This window comes from Ambystoma mexicanum, chromosome 10, assembly GCF_040938575.1.
Source record: "Ambystoma mexicanum isolate Mex_15411 chromosome 10, UKY_AmexF1_1, whole genome shotgun sequence".
Taxonomy (NCBI): domain Eukaryota; kingdom Metazoa; phylum Chordata; class Amphibia; order Caudata; family Ambystomatidae; genus Ambystoma; species Ambystoma mexicanum.
This window is the reverse complement of record NC_090932.1, coordinates 1640389648-1640416435: the sequence shown is the minus strand read 5'-3', so window position 1 is coordinate 1640416435 and position 26788 is coordinate 1640389648. Positions and strand designations below refer to the sequence as shown.

Here is a 26788-nt window from a genome sequence, read left to right as displayed (position 1 = left end):
AACCTGAGGATGTGGCCAAAGCACCCAAAGGTCCCACTAAGATGTCTGGAGGCCCTGTCCAAATGGTTCCTATTCTACCAGCCCTCATTCAGTGTAACAACATGACAGTGAGGATCCCTGTCAGTGTTCAGACTGAGGTACCTGGGAAGGTCCTGTTGGGGAATGACCTAAGAACTCTAGGAGTAGTGTCCCATACCCCCAGGCCTCCCAGTATGGAGAAGCAGAACTTAACCAAATTGGCTAGAAAGGCTACCTTGAAGGACCCTTCTAAGCCTGTGGGACCCTCTACTGAGAACCCCACTACAAGCCCTGGTTTTAGTAAGTTGACCTCTAACCCAGGCACAGTTCAGGATAGTATGCTAGGAACATGGGAGCCCCAACCAAGCTCCACCCTTGTTCCCCTAGTTTCAGAGTCTCTGACCCCCCCTGCTTCTGAGGAAGAGGTGGATAGACCAACTAGGCCCCTATCTGGACCTGAGAGAACTGGTAATTCTCAGTGCTGGTGGAAAACCAGAAAAGCAAAGTCTAAGGCCAAAAACCTTCAGACTGTTGGACCTTCTACTGAAGACCCCAACTCAAATCCTAATATTAGGGGGGAAACTCCTAAAATAGGTAAGGGTAGATCTAAGAGGAAGGGGAAGCAGGTGCATTGCCTAACCCCAACCCCTCCAACCAAGAGGCCTAAGACCCAACCTGCTCCCACAAGAGAGGTGGTGAGGAACCTTGGAGGCCCCTCTAGATCTAGGGGAATCCTTTATAAGGACCCCTTGAAAAAGCCTAACATAGGTTCGGAAGTTGTACCAACTTCTGAGGGACTGGTCAACCAGATCCCCTATAACAAAAAGACTGATGTTCCTCAAAGGGTCTGTAGGTCCGTTAGCTTGCAAAAGAAAACCTTTGAGTTCTCCATTGAACATAGGTCAAGGTGTCACCATCAAAATGCTGATGGACTCTCTAGGATGTATATCATCGACTAGAGGTATGAGGTTCATCCAGGAGTGGATTAAATCCTCCTGTCCCTTAGTCTGGGGGGGGCGAGTGTTAGGGAGAATTCTCTGTTTAGGCTGAATTTCCCTACCTAGTGAGTCCCCCAGCAGCTTTGCTGGATTTCTGGGGTTTAATTTTTTTCTCCTGCCAAGAGTGAGACTCTTTTTCCCTCACTCTTGGACATGTTGAAGTGTGTTATCTTGGACAAACCTTGTGTTGAATGGGCTATGGGGTCTTTTACTCCATAGGGCCTCATGTATTTTTGTGATGTGGGTCACACAGCACCCTCTGTGCCGTGACCCAGGGGTGTCCTAGGGACTCCCCAACATAGACTCCATACCCTGGGACTGACTACTGTCTCCCAGGGCATGTAAAGTCACCAAAGACTTTGCTAGTCTTGAATCCTGAACAGAACCAGTACAAACCATCATATTGTGGACGTACTGGCTGGGGCAATTCGATTGCCCCAGGGTCTGTTAGTCGAGGGGGCACGTCTCCGTCCCCCCTGATCGAGTTTTGGCTGGTGGCAGTGGAAACTACTTTTTATATTCGACCGCGAATATTTCCCTATGGGATTTCCCATTGTTTTAGGCTAACACATTTAATTATTTATTTACGGTAGCCTTAAACATACCGCCGGTTTATATATTTATTTTTATAACTCCGGTTGGGACTTTTTGCCAAAACTTGATTCTAAAATGGCGTTGGTGTTCGCCTCTGTAACTCTGACCCAAAGTGGAGCCCTTTGTTCCACTTTTGGCGGGCTTCTCCACAGAAGCCCTCCAAAGTGGTGCCACTCTGTCTGGGGTACTTAGGAGGGGTGGAGGGGGATTTAGGCACCCTGGACTGAGTTACCTTGGTAACTCCAGTCGCACTCCGTCCTGATTGGCCCAAGTGGTGAGCCGCCCGGCTCACCACTTAGCATGTTTGAGTGACAGCTAGGCTGGGTGAATGGGGGTTTGCTGCATAAAAGCAGGGCTTTGGGGACTGGGACTTCAGAAGTCGCCACAGGACCAAGAATCCGACGAGGGAAGAGCTGAGCCGACCTGCTTCGACGACACCAACCGGTGGAGCCCTGCTGAACCGTCTCACCACTTTTTCCCGACGACCGAGGAGAACTCTTAACGGAGTGGCTCCTTCCCTTGACTGGTGGGGACAACCAGTTTTCGCCTTCTTTCCGTCCTTTGAGGTATCTCGTGGCCGCCTTGCCTGTGCCAAGCACCCCGGCAACCGGAATACCACGCTTTACCCCCTTACCGCGAAAGTCGGTACCAACCCTTTAACCGGAGGACTCCGCGGCTGGTTTCTTCCCGGGCAGTGCAACGACCCTCTTCTTCTGCTCTTCAGCGAGAACTTCTTCTCCCCTGACCGACGTCGAGCCCTGCTGCCACTGCCTGGAACAACTGCCACCGCTGGAGGATCCTTTCCGCTTAAGGTACTGTGTTCCGCCTGGCTTCCCTTGCCACCGACTGTACGGGGTAGATTTAGTCCCCGGCTTTCGAACCTGGGAGTGCCTGGGACACTTTGGCTAAACTTTCTGAGCCACTCTAAACTCTTTTTGACTGCTTGCAAGACTTTGAATCTCTAACTAACAGTGTGATCTTGGGCACATTTTCGCTCCGGCTACTCTAAGAGTGGGCCCTGCCTAGTGACTTTTGCTCACCTGTGACTTTGTGCTTCTTTGAGCCTATTGCAAGTGTTCTGGACCTTAGAGTGGTGTGTTTAACCCATTTCTGCTTTTTCTCTCCCTTTCTTGGAAACTACTAGAGTGTCATCTAACGTTAAGCACTCACCTCTGTTTTAATTAAGTGGTGTTAACCTAGAGTTGTCTAGATAGGAGAAAGGATTGAATCTACTTTCAGTATAACTGTGTTTGACGTTTTTACTATATGTTTGCTAGAGTGTTTTTAACTTATGTGTATTTTAAATAAATAACTATATACTTTTGAAACCAAGCTCTGGTCAGTGTTTGCTTGTGCTATTGTATTTTGGTACATATTGTGTATACTTTACATACTGCCTAACTCTTCTTGAGAGAAGTCTGACTGCTCAGCCACAGCTACCGGGTAAATCTGGGTGGTACAGACTGCTACCAAAGGGGTTTACTGCTCTACCTGTAGTCTTAAATCTTTTGCAGTGTTCCCCAAGGGAACTGCACAGGTTTCTGCCTAACATCTACCCACCCATTAGCAATCTTCATGCTGAAAGACTACCTTGGCTTCTGGAAAGTGCTCCAGGCATGGCTCTTCACCCACCCAATAGCAATCTTCGTAAGACTACCTTGGCTTCTGGAAAGTGCTCCTGGCATGGCTCTTCAACAGGACCTACGAAGTCAAGCATCCATTTTAGAAATTAAAAGGCTATTTCAAGCCGTAGCCATAAACCCCTGCACCAGGACAACAGTGATTGTTGAAAATAACACAACTCCTAAGCATACATCCATGCCGGCACAGAACAGATGCAACGGAGGCTAAAACCGACGAGGCTGATCAACCATCCAGACACCTGCCCTTTTTGCCTAATCTACTATAAACATAAACACGCCAACAGATACGACATACCAGATATGCCCGCAGAAGGATCAGCCCACCAGTACTCCCATCAGTGGATCGGTTAACTGGAAGCCGCCCTGTGGTATCGCTGTGCCCTAACCCAATACTATCACCAAGCAGTCTTTCATCCTGTAACCCTCACCCAAAACATCTCACCACACCACTATAACACGGAAAACGCTTGGTAGCAGTCACCAGAACGCATGTCCGGAACACCCTCCCCAGGCTGCTCTAAGACATGGCCTCAAAAGACAACACCCCAAAAACCTCTAGAAACTTAGCTGGAAGTTCTGGCGTGCAGAGCTTGGTTCCCTTTGATCTGCAGCAGGAACCTGGTCTAGCTCCCTCTAGTCCTACTAATCACCCACCAATGCCATTCTCTTCTGACGCAGCAAGATGCCATCAGACTGGCAGCAGTTGCTTCTATTAGAGCCAATAGAATATCATTGAAAGGCCCTGCCACTTCAAGCTAGTTTTCTATTGCTTTAGTTTACGGTTTCACGGTTTAAAATGTGCATATTTAAATCACTCATTAATTAGGGCTGCCCCCGTTGGTGGTACTTTGTTTATCCAGTTCTTCCAAATGATCTTTTTGTCTTAGATAAGAGTCTGATGGCCAACCAACTTCAGTTTCCCTTTAACTTTAGAGCCTTAAGGTCTATTATGGCGGACATAAAGATTATACCTGCTGATGTATCTTGGACTACGTTCAGATCCACTTTTGTACATCTTACAACGGTGGGAAGGTGTATAATAAACGTGTTTCTAGAACTTGATCTAGAATTTGACCAGAGGAATCCATATTTCCCTCAGTAGCTGAATGTGTAGCATACTTAATCTTCCCAGGCTGTTTTTATTAGCAATTTAGCATTAGTTAGGAAGGTTTTTTACTTAAACTGATGTTGCATAGATTTCACCTTTTTTCAGGTAATTAATTTCATTTAAGATAGTAGCACAAGGACTGGCATCTGGGTGGAAGGTTTACATAATGTGGGAGCTATGCATCAGCAGAAACACAGCTTTACAATGTTAGTAAATATTGTATTCCCATGAATGGAAACCTGTAGTGCATTCCACAGTTGGGGACCGATGACAGAAAACCTCAGATCCCTCTTTTTCAAATTTATGGATTTAGCAATCCGATCTAGGAGGATTGTTGGGTTCCATCTTGTTGGCTAAATAGTAAGCGGTTAACCTAGGAAGGCATTTGAAAACTCAATTTAGGATCTTGAATTGTATTTTTGTGTAGCAATGGATAATGCTGATTCCCCAATATTCTGTAATATTGCATCTCTTAAATGATCAAACTGAGCCCTTTTTTCTCTTGCTAATCTTAGGTGGAACGGTAATTTAGTTGACAGATTACAGTTAAGAAGCACAAGAGGGATAGTTGGATGGAGGAAGGGAGAGTCGAGATAGAGAGGAAGAAAAAGACCATAGGAAAGGAAAACCTCTCCTAACGCACGGTGGCCCCCAGAGGGCTGGAAAAGCAGGCAGGAGAAGGTAGGTTTTATGTACTCATTCGGTATGAGTGAAGGTTTGGTGGCATGTTTGAGTGAGGAGAGGCAGAAACATATGCAGGAAAAAGATCATATGCACTCTTTTAATATTAGAGAATTTTGAGAATAAAAAGATTGAGCTAACCACACGTACAAATCTAGGGTTAGCAGCAGCTTTGTGCTTCTTCTGTTGCTTTTGGAGTCGCTGCTGCTGAGTGGTGGATTAATGTTGTCACCTCCGGCCTCACAATATATACTTGACCACTCTCACAGGCGCAAAGTTGTTATGAAGGTGGAGTACCATTTGCATGGTACTCTACCTTGCTGGCAATTACAATGACATTCTGGGATGTTTGAAACTTTTGACACTTGCTGCAAACAAAATGTGTTTGCATTAAATGTTCGGTTCAATGTGCGTGGCTGCCATTTGGGTGGCAGCAATGCGCCAAACATGAAGTGGGCTTGTGGTGACATGCCATTTCACAGAAAGAGCTGGTTACATTTGTCGCTGTGGGTCGAGTGCATTTCTTTTAGGTTTAGTAATTAAACTAAATTACTCCGTCTAGCTGGACGTTCATGAATTAGCTAGGCTTGCACCTTTCTAGCAAAGCATTCTTTTGCTTAGCTGCTGGATCGGTGTACATTTTTCTTTTCAAGCGGTGCTGCCTAGTTATGGTTATGCAACTCGGGAGGACAGCCATCTGATTGGCAAGCAATGGAATCAATCACTAATGTGTTTTGGCAATGTATTGACAGTTTAGCCTTCTATTAAGAGAGGGAGGAGAGTTGGTGACTAGAGTCTGGTGGAATCTGATATTAAGTTAGGGTAGTATTAAATCTGCCCATCCCTCCATTTAGGCCAGGTAGGGAGATCCTCAGCACGCAAGTACAGTATCCCTGCTCCAGTGTGATTTCAGTGTACTGAAAATTGAGACCTTTCAATAGGGGGAACACATCAGGGTTAGCCTTGGTATAGCCTGGGCACGCTTTGGCGTCTTTGGTCGGTGAGCGGACACAGGTTGTACAGACAGATTACTGACATTGTAGTGGTTCTTTGGGGGTTAGCATTTGTTGAAGTCCCTAGCCCTATAGGTTTAGAGGAGGTTTAGTGTCTTGTTGATGTGGAGTGTGGGTGTTCCCAAGCCCCATGCATGTTCCCTGATTTTACTGTTTCCTTACCGCTTTATATGATTCTCTGCAGACTCGCGCCTGCATTGCTATGGTAGCTGGGTGGCACTCGTTTAGGGTGATAGCCTAGCAGTGAGGCTGTGTCCCTGACAGTGAGTACCTTATTCCGATACCGCCGGCATAAGATGCCTTTGATACGCTGTTCTAGCACCCTCACGGGCACTGCATTTAATGCTGGAGTCTACCCCCTTCACAGGTGCCCCTGTCCTAGGAGGATGCATTTAATGCTGGAGTCTACCCCTTCACAGGTGCCCCTGTCCTAGGAGGGTGCATTTAATGCTGGGGTCTACCCCCTTCACAGGTGCCCCTGTCCTAGGAGGATGCATTTAATGCTGGGGTCTACCCCCTTCACAGGTGCCCCTGTCCTAGGAGGATGCATTTAATGCTGGGGTCTACCCCCTTCACAGGTGCCCCTGTCCTAGGAGGGTGCATTTAATGCTGGAGTCTACCCCTTCACAGGTGCCCCTGTCCTAGGAGGGTGCATTTAATGCTGGGGTCTACCCCCTTCACAGGTGCCCCTGTCCTAGGAGGATGCATTTAATGCTGGGGTCTACCCCCTTCACAGGTGCCCCTGTCCTAGGAGGATGCATTTAATGCTGGGGTCTACCCCCTTCACAGGTGCATCTGTCCTAGGAGGGTGCATTTAATGCTGGGGTCGTACCACCTTGGCAGTGCTTCTGTCCTTGGGGGTATGCTCACTTCTAAGCATGATGCCAACATTTCACCAGGCAGTACCTGAGCAGGCGCCAGAGCCTCTTCACAGGCTCTCCGCCATAAAAATCCCTAAAATAGCGCTGCTGCGGAAGTGCCACTCGGGCTCCGTGTATGAAAGTGAGCTTTGCTTCGACAGCACTTCATTGGCGAATGTGTGATGTGGGCGCTATATTGGCTGTCAAAAGGGGAATGTTTCCACTGGCACTGTGACCATGCGAGGAGCGAGTGTTTGCCAAGTAGGTCCACAGATGTGCCCATAAGATGTGGTAGGTTGGTATGGGCGTTCTACGAGTGCTGACCCCCAGGATACAGGCATGAGGAGACCACCGTAGGATGGGTTTAGTCCTGCTCCTCCTCTGTCCAGAAGTCCTTACCTCTAATGAATTGCTGGGGTTTCTTTCTGGAAAAGACGAATTGACCTGTCTCGGAGTCGGCTTCTTTAAATGCGTTCATTAATCATGACTCCAGGTGTAATGAGATCTTGCTGTCCTTTTAGATGAATCTAAAGCACAGGTCCTACTGCCTTTGCATTCTAGGGATGTATAAAACAGCAGTCTTGAGAGCCATGGGATGGAACACGTGAAACACCTTGGGAATGTTTAGCCTGGAGACCAGAGCTGCCGTGGGTGACTGGCCAGGGGCTGCACATGCGAGCCCCCGCCTCTGCTCGCCCAAGGAAAGGGGCCTGGGGGTCCTGCAGCAGCAGCGCCGGTGGGATCTCGCCAGGCCACTCGGGAGAAGCGGGTTCTGGGTTCCCGGCTGTGCCATCTTGTGGGAACCCTCCGGTTCCAGGTCCCTGGGCCTTGCTGGTGCCCCTCTGACGGGGAAAGACTGCACAATGCTCCCATGTTCCCTGCATCGGATCTCCAGCACACCCCCCTCGTGCATCTCTGTGAATGCAGCCCTGCCCTGTGTCTGCCCGGCTCCCCTCCGCAGGAAGCCAACGGACATCCTGTTTGCCAAGATTTGGGCAGGTAACTCGTTCATATTGCTAGGCCTTCTAGGTAGCCGCAGAGCTTTCCATGGCATCCAGAGCAGGCAGCAGGATTGGGAGGGCTGGATGGATGGATGTTGCAAACCTCTGCGGTCTGTGCTGGAGGCAAATTACCTGTAAAATGATGGGTTCAATACCCAGCGTCGGAAATCCACCTGGATTTTTGTATGGGGGTGTGACTTCCGCTGAACTCTACATGAAGGAGCCCAGCCTGGCCCTCGCAGGCCAATCCCCAGGCACCTGTTTAATGCTGGCGGCATCAGTTGTTTGCAGGCGTCACCATTCCATGAAGTGGGTCTCTGCCCCTCCACACATGGCGCAGTGCAAGTCGTCAACCGCTCACCCCCCGAGTAAACATCCCCCAGATACCAATTGTACCTATATGTTCTACTACAAGCAGTCCCTGTACTCCCTTTTTGAAGCGACTCGTGTTCCCCCTTCCGCCCCACTAGTCATCCTTCCGACAGGGGATCGCCCCACAGTTTGAAGACCACTGCATGTAAGCGCCGCATGTGCCCACCAAGGGCAACATCTACCTGAATGGCAGGGTGCTGCCCTCTAGAGTTGTACACTTGCACCCCTACAAGGGTTCGCAGCAAGGCATCTGTGCTCCCCAACACTGGAGCATCAGTATAAACTAGATGGGAATAGTTTCCAGACGTGCACTAGTTGTCCTTTTTATGTAGCATTTCAACCCTCAGCCCGCATGCTTAATACATGCCAAGCTCTGGGTGTCTGGGGAGTGCCCCAACCTTTCACGGCTAGCGGTGACCTTTTACAACGGAGGAGAACCCCTCTCTGGTGAGGTGGGCATTGATCTACTTCTGAGACTGCTGGTTGCCCCCTTTAGTAAAAGAGGGTTTGCACTGCATAGCCTTTGACTAGATGGGGTAAGTAGGAGTGGCGCCATGCTCCGCACCCCATTGCAGCATAAATGCCAACTGTGCCACGTTAACCTGGCACCCCCTTGGGGGAAGGCTGCCTGCCATGTTATTAATGCTGCAGTATCGTGGGACACTGCTGGTCGATGCAGGCCAGTTGCATCTTTGTGAATGGAGTGATATGCTGCTATTGGGGTATTGGCGAGCCATTGGGGAGGATGTAGTGTCTAGGAAAGATCTGGGAATCGTGTGGTTGCTCTGTAGAGCAGCCCGCCTCTGTGACTGGTCTGTGCTAGCATGCACAAGTAACGAGAAGGGAGTATTAGTCCTCCCTGGTGCCCGCCTCGCCCAGCTATGCGCCAGCCTGCTGACTTTCCTTACTCTCCTGCAGCTGTCATGAGGGATACAGGAGGGTGAAAGGTGGGCCCATTGCCCCCTGGGTTAAACCTCCCACACTCCCACAGCACATATTAGAGTCTATGGGAGTTCAGCAGCTTCTGTCTGCCAGGCAAGCCAGGCCTTGAATATCCTTAATGAACAGCATTCCTGGCCTGACAGGGGATTAAGGCAAGTTGTATGTCTGTAGCTACTGTGTGTGTTTTGATGGTGTCCAGCCGCTAACGGCTTCTCGCATGTAAACAAGCCCTGCGTCGCTGGCGCAAGTAATGGAGATGAATTGGTGTGCATCGGGGCATTCCTGCTGCGCCCGCCCCCCCTCTATACTGCTAATGCTGTGCATCACGTGCTCCCTCAGAGCCCCCGATCACCTTGCTTTACAGTGAAACTTATGTTGTTACTTTGCATGTATATAGCGCCTTATGTACCATTGGTATGGTCTCAAGGCGCTGGTAGGTTGAGCGCCCTCGGGAACCGAAGTTCAAGTCAGTACAGAGAATAGAGAGAGTCATAAGGTGCATGTGAGCACCGGATATGTGTGCAGCAGGTATGGCATTCGTGTGATAGCCGGTTCTTAGCACTAGATGTGGTGGTTGGGAGATCAAGAGTATGTGTCCGTTCTGGCAGGTTGTTATCCAGACTGATTGTGGCTACGTTGGGCCTGAGGAGAATGCCTAGGCTGGAGGGTGTGTAACCAGCTGTGTTTAGTTAGGGTGATGGGGAGTATGCGGCAGGTGATGATATGAGAACAGCTATACCAAATGGTGTCATAGTATCGCAGTGTTCTAGTTGAGTGGTGGTGTAAGGAAGAGAGTAAGCGTGGAGATGTGATATGGTGGTTTACCTTAGGAGCTTGAGATCGAGTGCACTCCAATAGTTCATGTACTCCATCCGTTCCATGTACTCTGACTGTTCCATGCATTACGACCGTTTCAAGCACTCAGAATCGTTCTTTTCCATGCTCTTTCAAATTTACATTCCATGCACACCAAACCATTGCATGCAAGTTGCGCCTTTCCATGCGCTCCAGTCCGTTCCATGCGCTCCAGTCCGTTCCATGCGCTCCAGTCTGTTCCATGCACTCCAACCATTTTATGCATTCAACCATTCATTTGTTCTACCCACGTTATCCTTTCTCCATGCATCAACTATCCACATACGTCACCTTCACACGTTCTATCCACTTCACTGGTTCCTCCCATTTCACACGTTCTATCCACTTCACTGGTTCTATCCACTTCACTGGTTCCACCCACTTCACTGGTTCCACCCACTTCACTGGTTCCACCCACTTCACTGGTTCCACCCACTTCACTGGTTCCACCCACTTCACTGGTTCCACCCACTTCACTGGTTCCACCCACTTCACTGGTTCCACCCACTTCACTGGTTCCACCCACTTCACTGGTTCCACCCACTTCACTGGTTCCACCCACTTCACTGGTTCCACCCACTTCACTGGTTCCACCCACTTCACTGGTTCCACCCACTTCACTGGTTCCACCCACTTCACTGGTTCCACCCACTTCACTGGTTCCACCCACTTCACTGGTTCCACCCACTTCACCGGTTCCAAACACATCACCCGTTCATCCACCTACTTCATCTGTTCTACCATTTCACCCGTTCCACCCACTTCACCCATTCTACACCTGTACATGAAGGGAACTGTGTCTGCCTGCAGGTTAACCTCGCGCTGTGTGCAGATCTGCAAGGGCAAGGGGACTAGTCTTCTGCACGCGACTGATAAACCTGACAGAAGTTGCAAGGGCATTGCAATGGGTACTGCCATCTCTAGAAATTGGATGTGGAGGGGGGGGGCTGTCTGTACCCTGCCAAACATTTTCATATTCCCTGTGCACATGTGGGTCACCCGCCGCATCTTCTGATGCCTCTGTGCATTGCACAGTTTTAGAAAGGAGCTGTTGTGGCCAGAAACCCTGGAGTGGGCGCTCAGTTCCTCCATAGAGACTGGACCTGATCATGTGTGGATTCTAGGCAGAGCTCAGGGTCATATCTGGTGGTGCCCTGTATCTAGAGCCCACCTGCTTGTGCATTGCTCCTGTTGGTGTTGCTATGGACATGGTCTCAAGGTGTGTGCAAAGCTTCTGCTGGAGTGTGAGTGTGTGTTCTTGTTAGTATATTGAGCAAGCTTTTTCTGTACCCAGAGCTGCACAGCTGTCTGTCTGGTCTTTCTTTCTTGGTAAGCCTCTGACGGGGTGCTGTTGGAGTTGGCAAGTGATGTGGCCCATTTGACACCCTAAATAATTTGTTCCTCTTGTTGTTTTTCCTCCTGCCACCAGGCGAGCATCCCCTTTGCAGTCATTGGCTCCAATCAGCTCATTGAGGTGAAGGGAAAGAAGATCCGTGGTCGACTCTACCCGTGGGGCGTGGTGGAGGTGGAGAACCCCGAGCACAACGACTTCCTGAAGCTGCGCACCATGCTAGTGTGAGTAGCTCCCCTTCCCTCCACACCTGGCCGCTTGCACTGCGCGGGCTGAAGCATTGCTAAAGAATTGATCTGCAATAGTTAACACAGACCATCCTTCACTGGGTGCAACCTGGCATCTTCCAACTGGCTGGATCTACAACATACCAGCACTGTGTGTCCGCTCCTGCTGTTCCCAATACTCCTCCAACATCTATGCACTCAAAGTGGCCCTCAAGTGCGCCGTCCCCTACAACTAGAAGGGGTCCACAGCCACTAGCCAAAAACGTTCTTGTCCCGCTAGTGCAACCCTCTCTGACCTTCACTATATTTATGCTGTTATAGAGGTTCTCCAAAGCCCTCTCGTGTGGGGTGTAACCCCCGATTAAGAAACTAGTTTAGGAGACACTCTTGAGTGCATAAGGAACCTCCAAATGGAAGTCTGCCTTAACAATGGCATGTCCTTGTCCTATTTCTGACCCCAGTTCATGTCCTACCCTTCGGCTATGCTTTTGGCCATTGATCAAAATTCTATTGTAAGACCACTGTTGGTGGAACTGGCCCAACCACTGTATGGGTCGCTAATTTCTGTCGAAATGCCATGTACCCAATACATGCATCCCTCTGAATGCTGTAGTTTGGATTGCGAGGAGGGGGGTCTAATACATAGATTTTAGTCTTTGATTATCTGATGCCAGTGTGCTTTTCCTGTCACTCATTGGATTCTGGTCATCGTACCATGGCAGGTTGTGAGCTTGCCAGAACCCCATCTAGCTCTCTACCTCTGCAGCTATTGCATTCAAAATCCTTGGCGTTCTCTACAATTGGACAGCCTATAGTTTTCAGGCGGGGATTGCGAAGCCACTGTTGCATGTCTTTGGGAGACTCTGAATTCACAGAGCCTGCGTGCAAATATTATTTCCTTATATGTAGCAGGGCAGGAATGCCAAGAACCTCATTCTGAAAAGGTAGTTTTATGCCTGTTTCATTTAGGATGTTTTGGAATCGAATGCAAGATTCTCCCGGGCTTCCCAAGTTCTAATGCTGGGAATTTGGGAAAAATATTTAAGGGGCACATACCAAATTTGAGGGGCAAAAACAGAACCCCTCATCCCCCCCTTGTCTCACTTTTTGTTTTGGGATCTGGAAAAGGAGATGAATAGTGCATTGCATTTGCGCACTCATGTGAGGCGACACGTATTGACTATTTAAACACTTCTGCTGTAAAAGCATTTCAAATTAGCCATGGATTCTGCACACCCACGTGTCATGGAAGACCCTACAGACTTACTTGCATCATACTCTATACAAGCCTCCCACCTGGGCCAGCCAGTGTTGTCAGTGGAAAGGGATCATGGGATTCATAGTCCAAAAGATCTGGAGTGCTGCAGGTTGTGTAGACTTTAGCTCTCAATTGCATACCCCCAGACACATCTTCCCACAGGACAGCCGCACTTGATGAAACACATCCTCCCCCCCCCCCATGACAGTTGTCCATGCCAAGAAGCCACAAGAGCCTCCTTAATAAGACATTTAGTAGACTAAAGACCCCCTTAGGTTTCCCCACAGTAAACGCTCCCCCTCAGTCCTCACTGTAACGGTTTGAGAGGCCACCTTCAACACAGGGAGTACCTTCCTTCCCCGCTCAAGGTGTCACGCAACAAACTGTTTAATGGATTCTTTTATTCAGACCGATCTCCAATTCATCTAATACCCCTAGGGTCCCTCCACGCAAGCTACCAATGAGCCAAGAACCAGGCCGGTGTACAGGAAATATTTGTGTATTTGAATTAGATGTAAGAAAAATCACACACACTACACCCGCCATCTTCTTTTTGGCTCACAATCAACTTCTTGTTGCTCAAATCACACAAATGAATTGGGGAAACACACAAATCACAGTACTTTATCTTAATTTCAATTCAAGAAATAATGAGCACTGCTCAGTGAACACAAACAATTAGAAATGTGCTGTGCAGCTTTCTGTTTAAGTGCACGCTTAAAAGGCTAGCAGTTTAGTTTTACAAATTTGGGCAAATGCATATGGCAATTATTTAACCCACACTTTTCCACTTCAAAATAAACACAGTATGATTTAGCAGTTCGTTTTTCAGACCCCCCTGGGCTGGGGAAATCTGACTGAAAAATTAGGATAATTGAAGAATTTTGGATTTCAGAACCCCCTCCATTGAAAGGCCTGTGTTGGGGAACGTTGGATAAAAAGATTGGACTGATTTAAGAACAAAGACACCCCTCTTCCTCGAAGTCTGTCAACAGGACAAAAAGGATTACCCAATTAAATTATAGGCTATAGTTTTACAGCGCACACTGGGAAGTGAGCTTTAATTTAGAATTTTAACAAAAATCACCCCGTAGTGTTCTGCTAGAGGGAATTAAATTAATATTTTTAGTTAAATATGCTATAGAGCTATACAGATTTGCCCCCCACACATCCCTGCACGCTATAAAGCGAAAGGATTTAAGGCCAGAAGACTCCCCCACCTTTTGGTGGCAAAGGGTTAACTTCTAGTTACATGGAAAACCTCTGTTTAAAATTCAGGACAGCCAGCTGCATGTCACAGCCGTCTGGAAAGATGGGGCTGGAATCTGGTCACACCACTCAAGGATGGCCTCCAACTTTTCACCATAGAGTCCAGTCCGCTTTTTTAGGCCTCTCACACAATGGACAGCTCCATCCAGATGCCATTCCGATGTTCTCCTTGTTTGGCTGCTGTCAGATGGTAAGTTTCAGCAGCTCGCACCCTTCCTCACACTCAGTGCATCCCCTTAATATAGCAGTGATGACACTGCCAAGTTTACAATCTTGGGGAGGACCCTGGAAGAGTTTTCACAAATAGGATTTGAAAGTCACCCTTCTCTCTCCTTCCAACTCCCGCCTCTCTCTACGGATTGGTTTAAGAGCCTGGAACAGACATATGGCAACTTCCATTTGCAATACCCTTTTGATTTCTAGTCAAATGTTGGCAGAAATCCTGTTTAAACTTTGATTTACTACTAATTGCCATAATATATATATATATATATATATATATATATATATATATATATATATATTTTCTGATTCAGCTAATCATGGGGAATTAAATAAAAAGACAGCTGGGTCTGCACCATTTAGCATGACCGTTGGGCTATATCCCGCTGTTTTCACAGTAAGCATAACAGTTATGAACATGTTTACTCTCCACATTCATAATTTCACCCTTTACCAGTTGGCCAACTCTTAAATTCAGGAAATGTTCAGATCTGCCAGGAATGTAGTTTAACTGACCATTCCAGTTCCCTAAATTGCGGGTGGAGGAATTGTATATCCTCAATTGCCTGGAAATTATCGAAACAATGACACATAGAAAATCCGACTTATGGTTGCTGTGAACATGTCTAAATGATAAGTCCTTTTAAAAAAAGGGAATCTTCATGTGCAAATATGAGGTTCACTTCTTAGAAGCGTTTGTCTCTCACGTAGTGTTTTTATTAGTCTCTTTGAAGTTGGTTGACTGTTTGAAGTTGGACTATCAGCCTCCTGTCATTGTATCCCCTGTTCTCACACCTTCTTACATTCTGGTCTTGCATTAGCCAAAATAGTTGGCCTGCATATAGCTGCCTTTCTCTAATAAATATTAGCAGGTTGCGTTTCAATTTAACTAGTGGAGGTGTGTTTAGTTAACTGCAGGGGCCAGTGCTCCATGACCACAGTGGCCAAAGGGGGGCGGTATGCTATTGCCTTTTCACGTGGCTGTGGGAGGGTGGGGACGCGGCAGCCTCTTGCCTCACTGGGGAGGGAGTCTTGCACATCCTGGGGCTGTTGCGGGTCCTGGAGTGGCACGCTTGCTGTGTTCTCGCCGTACCCCTGAGTTAATCCTAACGTGTACCACTCAATCCCAGTTACTAATGACTTGACTGTCGTTTCAGGACCCACATGCAGGACTTGCAAGAGGTGACCCAGGACCTGCACTACGAGAGCTTCCGGTCGGAGAGGCTCAAGCGAACTGGCAAGTAAGTGTCTAAGGAGCCCCCTGTGTCCGGACCCATGGCCGAGGTGTACAGGGAAGGGGGCGTCTCCTAGCATTTGTCTGCACGAATTGACAGTTAAATGCACCAACACAGAGTGTGTGCATGGAAAGGAGAACAGTGTCCTGACACTGTGTGTGTGTTGGTGTGTGTGTTGGTGTGTGTGTTGGTGTGTGTGTTGGTGTGTGTGTTGGTGTGTGTGTTGGTGTGTGTGTTGGTGTGTGTGTTGGTGTGTGTGTTGGTGTGTGTGTTGGTGTGTGTGTGTTGGTGTGTGTGTGTTGGTGTGTGTGTGTTGGTGTGTGTGTGTTGGTGTGTGTGTGTTGGTGTGTGTGTGTGTGTGTGTGTGTGTTGGTGTGTGTGTTGGTGGGTGTGTGTTGGTGGGTGTGTGTTGGTGGGTGTGTGTTGGTGGGTGTTGGTGTGTGTTGGTGTGTGTTGGTGTGTGTTGAGTTCAGCGTGCCGGGCCAGTTGGATGCATCCCACAGACTGGTCCCTCCGAGCTGAAGAGTGGGCGGCGGAGGGCCCCAGCAGACCAATCTATCCAGGCTGGAACCTGTGTGTGCGAGTAGTGGTGTCCCTCACATGAGCCCTTTTCTTTGGGGGAGCAGGCCTCGCATGTGAACAGGCAGTCCACCTTCGCATGCCGGATATCTTCTTTACCATTATTTTTCCTTCACTTTTCTTCTTTTTTTGGGAAATCTGTTCATGCAGACGTTTTTCCTCCATCGTTATTTTAATATTTAAAATGCAAGCGCATCAGTCTGTGTGCACCTCTGTGCACTCTGCGTGCCCGCATTTGCGAGGGAAACTTGCACTGCTGCTTTTCAGAGAAGTTACAGCAGGGCCCGTGCATGCAAGTTTTCTGCTCCCGTGCTGGGGGTAGCTGTACCACTATCCTTTCAGCTGCTAGAGGCAGAAGGGGCGGCACCTGGGCTAACATTTCGGAGGATGGGGCTAACCCTTCAAATGTTGGGCGAGGGGCTTACTTCTGAGACCCTGGGGGAACTTCTTTCACATTCTAATAAGACTTCTGGTGCTGCTTCAATGTTACAAGCAGTTAACTCTCTTTCATGTCTGAACCCACACACTTGGGGATTGCTGTGAGAATGAACTGTCGCATGTCCCTCTTACCCTTCCAATCATTCTGCTGACAATTAACACCCCGTCGCCCCTACCCATCACTCCCATACTAACACCCCATCGCCCCTACCATTACTCCCCTAACATGCAAGCACTAACACCCCGTCGCCCCTACCCATCACTCCCATGACATGCAAGTACTAACACCCCATCGCCCCTACCATTACTCCCCTAACATGCAAGTACTAACACCCCATTGCCCCTACCATTACTCCCCTAACATGCAAGTACTAACACCCCATCGCCCCTACCATTACTCCCCTAACATGCAAGCACTAACACCCCGTCGCCCCTACCCATCACTCCCATGACATGCAAGTACTAACACCCCATCGCCCCTACCATCACTCCCCCTACCCATCACTCCCCTAACGTGCAAGCACTAACACCCTGTCGCCCCTACCCATCACTCCCCTGACATGCAAGTACTAACACCCCGTCGCCCCTACCCATCACTCCCCTGACATGCAAGTACTAACACCCCATCGCCCCTACCATTACTCCCCCTACCCATCACTCCCCTAACGTGCAAGCACTAACACCCCGTCGCCCCTACCCATCACTCCCCTGACATGCAAGTACTAACACCCCATTGCCCCTACCCATCACTCCCCCAACATGCACTTACTAACACCCCATCGCCCCTACCCATCACTCTCCCAACATGCACGTACTAACACCCCATCGCCCCTACCCATCACTCCCCTGACATGCAAGTACTAACACCCCATCGCCCCTACCCATGACTCCCCTGACATGCACGTACTAATACCCCATCGCCCCTACCCATCACTCCCCTGACATGCAAGTACTCACACCCCATCGCCCCTACCCATCACTCCCCTGACATGCAAGTACTAACACCCCATCGCCCCTACCCATCACTCCCCTGACATGCAAGTACTAACACCCCATCGCCCCTACCCATCACTCCTCTGACATACAAGTACTAACACCCCATCACCCCTACCCATCACTCCCCTGACATGCAAGTACTAACACCCCATAGCCCCTACCATCACTCCCCCTACCCATCACTCCCCTAACATACAAGCACTAACGCCCCATCGCCCCGACCCATCACTCCCCCCTACCCATCACTCCCCTGACATGCAAGTACTAACACCCCATCGCCCCTACCCATGACTCCCGACATGCAAGTACTAACACCCCATCGCCCCACCCATGACTCCCATGACATGCAAGTACTAACACCCCATCGCCCCTACCCATGACTCCCTGACATGCATGTACTAACACCCCATCGCCCCTACCCATCACTCCCCTGACATGCAAGTACTAACACCCCATCGCCCCTACCCATCACTCCCCTGACATGCAAGTACTAACACCCCATCACCCCTACCCATGACTCCCCCAACATGCACGTACTAACACCCCATCGCCCCTACCCATCACTCCCCTGACATGCAAGTACTAACACCCCATCGCCCCTACCCATCACTCCCCCGACATGCACGTACTAACACCCCATCGCCCTTACCCATCACTCCCCCAACATGCACGTACTAACACCCCATCGCCCCTACCCATCACTCCCCTGACATGCACGTACTAATACCCCATAGCCCCTACCCATGACTCCCCTGACATGCACGTACTAATACCCCATCGCCCTTACCCATCACTCCCCTGACATGCATGTACTAACACCCCATCGCCCCTACCCATCACTCCCCTGACATGCAAGTACTAACACCCCATCTCCCCTACCCATCACTCCCCCAACATGCACGTACTAACACCCCATCGCCCCTACCCATCACTCCCCCGACATGCACGTACTAACACCCCATCGCCCCTACCCATCACTCCCCTGACATGCAAGTACTAACACCCCATCGCCCCTACCCATGACTCCCCTGACATGCACGTACTAATACCCCATCGCCCCTACCCATCACTCCCCTGACATACAAGTACTCACACCCCATCGCCCCTACCCATCACTCCCCTGACATGCAAGTACTAACACCCCATCGCCCCTACCCATCACTCCCCTGACATGCAAGTACTAACACCCCATCGCCCCTACCCATCACTCCCCTGACATGCAAGTACTAACACCCCATCACCCCTACCCATCACTCCCCTGACATGCAAGTACTAACACCCCATAGCCCCTACCATCACTCCCCCTACCCATCACTCCCCTAACATGCAAGCACTAACACCCCATCGCCCCGACCCATCACTCCCATGACATGCAAGTACTAACACCCCATCGCCCCTACCATCACTCCCCCTACCCATCACTCCCCTAACGTGCAAGCACTAACACCCCGTCGCCCCTACCCATCACTCCCCTGACATGCAAGTACTAACACCCCATCGCCCCTACCCATCACTCCCCCCAACATGCACGTACTAACACCCCATCGCCCCTACCCATCACTCCCCTGACATGCAAGTACTAACACCCCATCGCCCCTACCCATGACTCCCCTGACATGCACGTACTAATACCCCATCGCCCCTACCCATCACTCCCCTGACATGCAAGTACTCGCACCCCATCGCCCCTACCCATCACTCCCCTGACATGCAAGTACTAACACCCCATCGCCCCTACCCATCACTCCCCTGACATGCAAGTACTAACACCCCATCGCCCCTACCCATCACTCCCCTGACATGCAAGTACTAACACCCCATCACCCCTACCCATCACTCCCCTGACATGCAAGTACTAACACCCCATAGCCCCTACCATCACTCCCCCTACCCATCACTCCCCTAACATACAAGCACTAACACCCCATCGCCCCGACCCATCACTCCCCCCTACCCATCACTCCCCCCTACCCATCACTCCCCTGACACGCAAGTACTAACACCCCATCGCCCCTACCCATGACTCCCGACATGCAAGTACTAACACCCCATCGCCCCTACCCATGACTCCCATGACATGCAAGTACTAACACCCCATCGCCCCTACCCATGACTCCCTGACATGCATGTACTAACACCCCATCGCCCCTACCCATCACTCCCCTGACATGCAAGTACTAACACCCCATCGCCCCTACCCATCACTCCCCTGACATGCAAGTACTAACACCCCATCGCCCCTACCCATCACTCCCCCGACATGCACGTACTAACACCCCATCGCCCCTACCCATCACTCCCCCAACATGCACATACTAACACCCCATCGCCCCTACCCATCACTCCCCTGACATGCACGTACTAATACCCCATAGCCCCTACCCATGACTCCCCCGACATGCACGTACTAATACCCCATCGCCCCTACCCATCACTCCCCTGACATGCACGTACTAACACCCCATCGCCCCTACCCATCACTCCCCTGACATGCAAGTACTAACACCCCATCTCCCCTACCCATCACTCCCCCAACATGCACGTACTAACACCCCATCGCCCCTACCTATCACTCCCCCGACATGCACGTACTAACACCCCATCGCCCCTACCCATCACTCCCCTGACATGCAAGTACTAACACCCCATCACCCCTACCCATCACTCCCCTGACATGCAAGTACTAACACCCCATAGCCCCTACCATCACTCCCCCTACCCATCACTCCCCTAACATGCAAGCACTAACACCCCATCGCCCCGACCCATCACTCCCCCTACCCATCACTCCCCTGACATGCAAGTACTAACACCCCATCGCCCCTACCCATGACTCCCCTGACATGCAAGTACTAACACCCCATCGCCCCTACCCATCACTCCCCTGACATGCAAGTACTAACACCCCATCGCCCCTACCCATCACTCCCCTGACATGCAAGTACTAACACCCCATCGCCCCTACCCATGACTCCCCCAACATGCACGTACTAACACCCCATCGCCCCTACCCATCACTCCCCTGACATGCAAGTACTAACACCCCATCGCCCCTACCCATCACTCCCCTGACATGCACGTACTAACACCCCATCGCCCCTACCCATCACTCCCCTGACATGCAAGTACTAACACCCCATCGCCCCTACCCATCACTCCCCTGACATGCAAGTACTAACACCCCGTAGCCTCTACCCATGACTCCCCTGACATGCACGTACTAACACCCCGTAGCCTCTACCCATGACTCCCCTGACATACACGTACTAACACCCCATCGCCCCTACCCATCACTCCCCTGACATGCAAGTACTAACACCCCGTAGCCTCTACCCATGACTCCCCTGACATGCACGTACTAACACCCCGTAGCCTCTACCCATGACTCCCCTGACATACACGTACTAATACCCCATCGCCCCTACCCATGACTCCCCTGACATGCATGTACTAACACCCCATCGCCCCTACCCATCACTCCCCTGACATGCAAGTACTAACACCCCGTAGCCTCTACCCATGACTCCCCTGACATGCACGTACTAACACCCCATCGCCCCTACCCATCACTCCCCTGACATGCAAGTACTAACACCCCATCGCCCCTACCCATCACTCCCCTGACATGCAAGTACTAACACCCCATCGCCCCTACCCATCACTCCCCTGACATGCAAGTACTAACACCCCGTAGCCTCTACCCATGACTCCCCTGACATGCACGTACTAACACCCCGTAGCCTCTACCCATGACTCCCCTGACATACACGTACTAATACCCCATCGCCCCTACCCATGACTCCCCTGACATGCATGTACTAACACCCCATCGCCCCTACCCATCACTCCCCTGACATGCAAGTACTAACACCCCGTAGCCTCTACCCATGACTCCCCTGACATGCACGTACTAACACCCCATCGCCCCTACCCATCACTCCCCTGACATGCAAGTACTAACACCCCATCGCCCCTACCCATGACTCCCCTGACATGCACGTACTAACACCCCATCGCCCCTACCCATGACTCCCCTGACATGCAAGTACTAACACCCCATCGCCCCTACCCATGACTCCCGACATGCAAGTACTAACACCCCATCGCCCCTACCCATGACTCCCCTGACATGCACGTACTAACACCCCATCGCCCCTACCCATGACTCCCCTGACATGCACGTACTAATACCCCATCGCCCCTACCCATCACTCCCCTGACATGCACGTACTAACACCCCGTAGCCTCTACCCATGACTCCCCTGACATGCACGTACTAACACCCCATCGCCCCTACCCATCACTCCCCCGACATGCACGTACTAATACCCCATCGCCCCTACCCATCACTCCCCTGACATGCACGTACTAACACCCCATCGCCCCTACCCATCACTCCCCTGACATGCAAGTACTAACACCCCATCGCCCCTACCCATCACTCCCCTGACATGCAAGTACTAACACCCCGTAGCCTCTACCCATGACTCCCCTGACATGCACGTACTAACACCCCGTAGCCTCTACCCATGACTCCCCTGACATGCACGTACTAACACCCCATCGCCCCTACCCATCACTCCCCCGACATGCACGTACTAATACCCCATCGCCCCTACCCATCACTCCCCTGACATGCACGTACTAACACCCCATCGCCCCTACCCATCACTCCCCTGACATGCACGTACTAACACCCCATCGCCCCTACCCATCACTCCCCCGACATGCACGTACTAATACCCCATCGCCCCTACCCATCACTCCCCTGACATGCACGTACTAACACCCCATCGCCCCTACCCATGACTCCCCTGACATGCACGTACTAACACCCCGTAGCCTCTACCCATGACTCCCCTGACATGCAAGTACTAACACCCCATCGCCCCTACCCATGACTCCCGACATGCAAGTACTAACACCCCATCGCCCCTACCCATGACTCCCCTGACATGCACGTACTAACACCCCATCGCCCTTACCCATGACTCCCCTGACATGCACGTACTAATACCCCATCGCCCCTACCCATCACTCCCCTGACATGCACGTACTAACACCCCGTAGCCTCTACCCATGACTCCCCTGACATGCACGTACTAACACCCCATCGCCCCTACCCATCACTCCCCCGACATGCACGTACTAATACCCCATCGCCCCTACCCATCACTCCCCTGACATGCACGTACTAACACCCCATCGCCCCTACCCATCACTCCCCTGACATGCAAGTACTAACACCCCATCGCCCCTACCCATCACTCCCCTGACATGCAAGTACTAACACCCCGTAGCCTCTACCCATGACTCCCCTGACATGCACGTACTAACACCCCGTAGCCTCTACCCATGACTCCCCTGACATGCACGTACTAACACCCCATCGCCCCTACCCATCACTCCCCCGACATGCACGTACTAATACCCCATCGCCCCTACCCATCACTCCCCTGACATGCACGTACTAACACCCCATCGCCCCTACCCATCACTCCCCTGACATGCAAGTACTAACACCCCATCGCCCCTACCCATCACTCCCCTGACATGCAAGTACTAACACCCCGTAGCCTCTACCCATGACTCCCCTGACATGCACGTACTAACACCCCGTAGCCTCTACCCATGACTCCCCTGACATGCACGTACTAACACCCCATCGCCCCTACCCATCACTCCCCCGACATGCACGTACTAATACCCCATCGCCCCTACCCATCACTCCCCTGACATGCACGTACTAACACCCCATCGCCCCTACCCATCACTCCCCTGACATGCAAGTACTAACACCCCGTAGCCTCTACCCATCACTCCCCTGACATGCAAGTACTAATACCCCATCGCCCCTACCCATGACTCCCCCAACATGCACATACTAACACCCCATCGCCCCTACCCATGACTCCCCTGACATGCACGTACTAATACCCCATCGCCCCTACCCATCACTCCCCTGACATGCAAGTACTAACACCCCATCGCCCCTACCCATCACTCCCCCAACATGCACGTACTAACACCCCATCGCCCCTACCCATGACTCCCCTGACATGCACGTACTAACACCCCATCGCCCCTACCCATCACTCCCCTGACATGCAAGTACTAACACCCCATCGCCCCTACCCATCACTCCCCTGACATGCAAGTACTAACACCCCATCGCCCCTACCCATCACTCCCCTGACATGCAAGTACTAACACCCCGTAGCCTCTACCCATGACTCCCCTGACATGCACGTACTAACACCCCGTAGCCTCTACCCATGACTCCCCTTACATACACGTACTAACACCCCATCGCCCCTACCCATCACTCCCCTGACATGCAAGTACTAACACCCCGTAGCCTCTACCCATGACTCCCCTGACATGCACGTACTAACACCCCGTAGCCTCTACCCATGACTCCCCTGACATACACGTACTAATACCCCATCGCCCCTACCCATGACTCCCCTGACATGCATGTACTAACACCCCATCGCCCCTACCCATCACTCCCCTGACATGCAAGTACTAACACCCCGTAGCCTCTACCCATGACTCCCCTGACATGCACGTACTAACACCCCATCGCCCCTACCCATCACTCCCCTGACATGCAAGTACTAACACCCCATCGCCCCTACCCATGACTCCCCTGACATGCACGTACTAACACCCCATCGCCCCTACCCATGACTCCCCTGACATGCAAGTACTAACACCCCATCGCCCCTACCCATGACTCCCGACATGCAAGTACTAACACCCCATCGCCCCTACCCATGACTCCCCTGACATGCACGTACTAACACCCCATCGCCCCTACCCATGACTCCCCTGACATGCACGTACTAATACCCCATCGCCCCTACCCATCACTCCCCTGACATGCACGTACTAACACCCCGTAGCCTCTACCCATGACTCCCCTGACATGCACGTACTAACACCCCATCGCCCCTACCCATCACTCCCCCGACATGCACGTACTAATACCCCATCGCCCCTACCCATCACTCCCCTGACATGCACGTACTAACACCCCATCGCCCCTACCCATCACTCCCCTGACATGCAAGTACTAACACCCCATCGCCCCTACCCATCACTCCCCTGACATGCAAGTACTAACACCCCGTAGCCTCTACCCATGACTCCCCTGACATGCACGTACTAACACCCCGTAGCCTCTACCCATGACTCCCCTGACATGCACGTACTAACACCCCATCGCCCCTACCCATCACTCCCCCGACATGCACGTACTAATACCCCATCGCCCCTACCCATCACTCCCCTGACATGCACGTACTAACACCCCATCGCCCCTACCCATCACTCCCCTGACATGCACGTACTAACACCCCATCGCCCCTACCCATCACTCCCCCGACATGCACGTACTAATACCCCATCGCCCCTACCCATCACTCCCCTGACATGCACGTACTAACACCCCATCGCCCCTACCCATGACTCCCCTGACATGCACGTACTAACACCCCGTAGCCTCTACCCATGACTCCCCTGACATGCAAGTACTAACACCCCATCGCCCCTACCCATGACTCCCGACATGCAAGTACTAACACCCCATCGCCCCTACCCATGACTCCCCTGACATGCACGTACTAACACCCCATCGCCCCTACCCATGACTCCCCTGACATGCACGTACTAATACCCCATCGCCCCTACCCATCACTCCCCTGACATGCACGTACTAACACCCCGTAGCCTCTACCCATGACTCCCCTGACATGCACGTACTAACACCCCATCGCCCCTACCCATCACTCCCCCGACATGCACGTACTAATACCCCATCGCCCCTACCCATCACTCCCCTGACATGCACGTACTAACACCCCATCGCCCCTACCCATCACTCCCCTGACATGCAAGTACTAACACCCCATCGCCCCTACCCATCACTCCCCTGACATGCAAGTACTAACACCCCGTAGCCTCTACCCATGACTCCCCTGACATGCACGTACTAACACCCCGTAGCCTCTACCCATGACTCCCCTGACATGCACGTACTAACACCCCATCGCCCCTACCCATCACTCCCCCGACATGCACGTACTAATACCCCATCGCCCCTACCCATCACTCCCCTGACATGCACGTACTAACACCCCATCGCCCCTACCCATCACTCCCCTGACATGCAAGTACTAACACCCCATCGCCCCTACCCATCACTCCCCTGACATGCAAGTACTAACACCCCGTAGCCTCTACCCATGACTCCCCTGACATGCACGTACTAACACCCCGTAGCCTCTACCCATGACTCCCCTGACATGCACGTACTAACACCCCATCGCCCCTACCCATCACTCCCCCGACATGCACGTACTAATACCCCATCGCCCCTACCCATCACTCCCCTGACATGCACGTACTAACACCCCATCGCCCCTACCCATCACTCCCCTGACATGCAAGTACTAACACCCCGTAGCCTCTACCCATCACTCCCCTGACATGCAAGTACTAATACCCCATCGCCCCTACCCATGACTCCCCCAACATGCACGTACTAACACCCCATCGCCCCTACCCATGACTCCCCTGACATGCACGTACTAATACCCCATCGCCCCTACCCATCACTCCCCTGACATGCAAGTACTAACACCCCATCGCCCCTACCCATCACTCCCCCAACATGCACGTACTAACACCCCATCGCCCCTACCCATCACTCCCCTGACATGCACGTACTAACACCCCATCGCCCCTACCCATCACTCCCCTGACATGTTTTTATTGTATTGGTTTTGCGCCGTAGCCCTCGGCCATTAGGGACCCCATAAACGCACAACACAAAAACGGGGACACAGGGTAGATGGCAGACCATCAGTAACAGGCAGGAGGAGTCACTGTAGTCAAACGAGCAGGTTTTCAAGAGCTCTGGAATGGGAAACCTGCTCCTTTCCTGGCGCAGATCCATAGGCAGAGAGTTCCTGCACTGGGTGAGCCGGGCAGTTCCCTTCACGCGCCGGGCGCTGGGACAGGAGAGAAGGCTGGGCATGCTTGAGCACAGTACTCTTTGGCTCATGGAGCCCTCGCGCGTAAAGGCATTTATGTGCCAGAGTAATGGACTTGAATTGCATTGC

At 51.5% G+C, this 26788-nt stretch overlaps 1 protein-coding gene across 2 annotated transcripts in view; it reads left to right on the top strand.

Moving 5' to 3' along the window:
- LOC138492705 (septin-2A) overlaps positions 1–26788 on the top strand; it is a 568103-nt gene that overhangs the window by 360197 nt on the left and 181118 nt on the right. Inside the window, exons 9-10 of one of the 2 annotated variants that reach the window (XM_069620052.1) lie at positions 11515–11660; positions 15570–15653. In XM_069620052.1, coding sequence (XP_069476153.1) covers positions 11515–11660; positions 15570–15653 — 230 coding nt within the window. Of the gene's footprint in view, positions 1–11514; positions 11661–15569; positions 15658–26788 lie in introns of those variants that run through there. The other variant, XM_069620053.1, reaches the window with a different exon arrangement.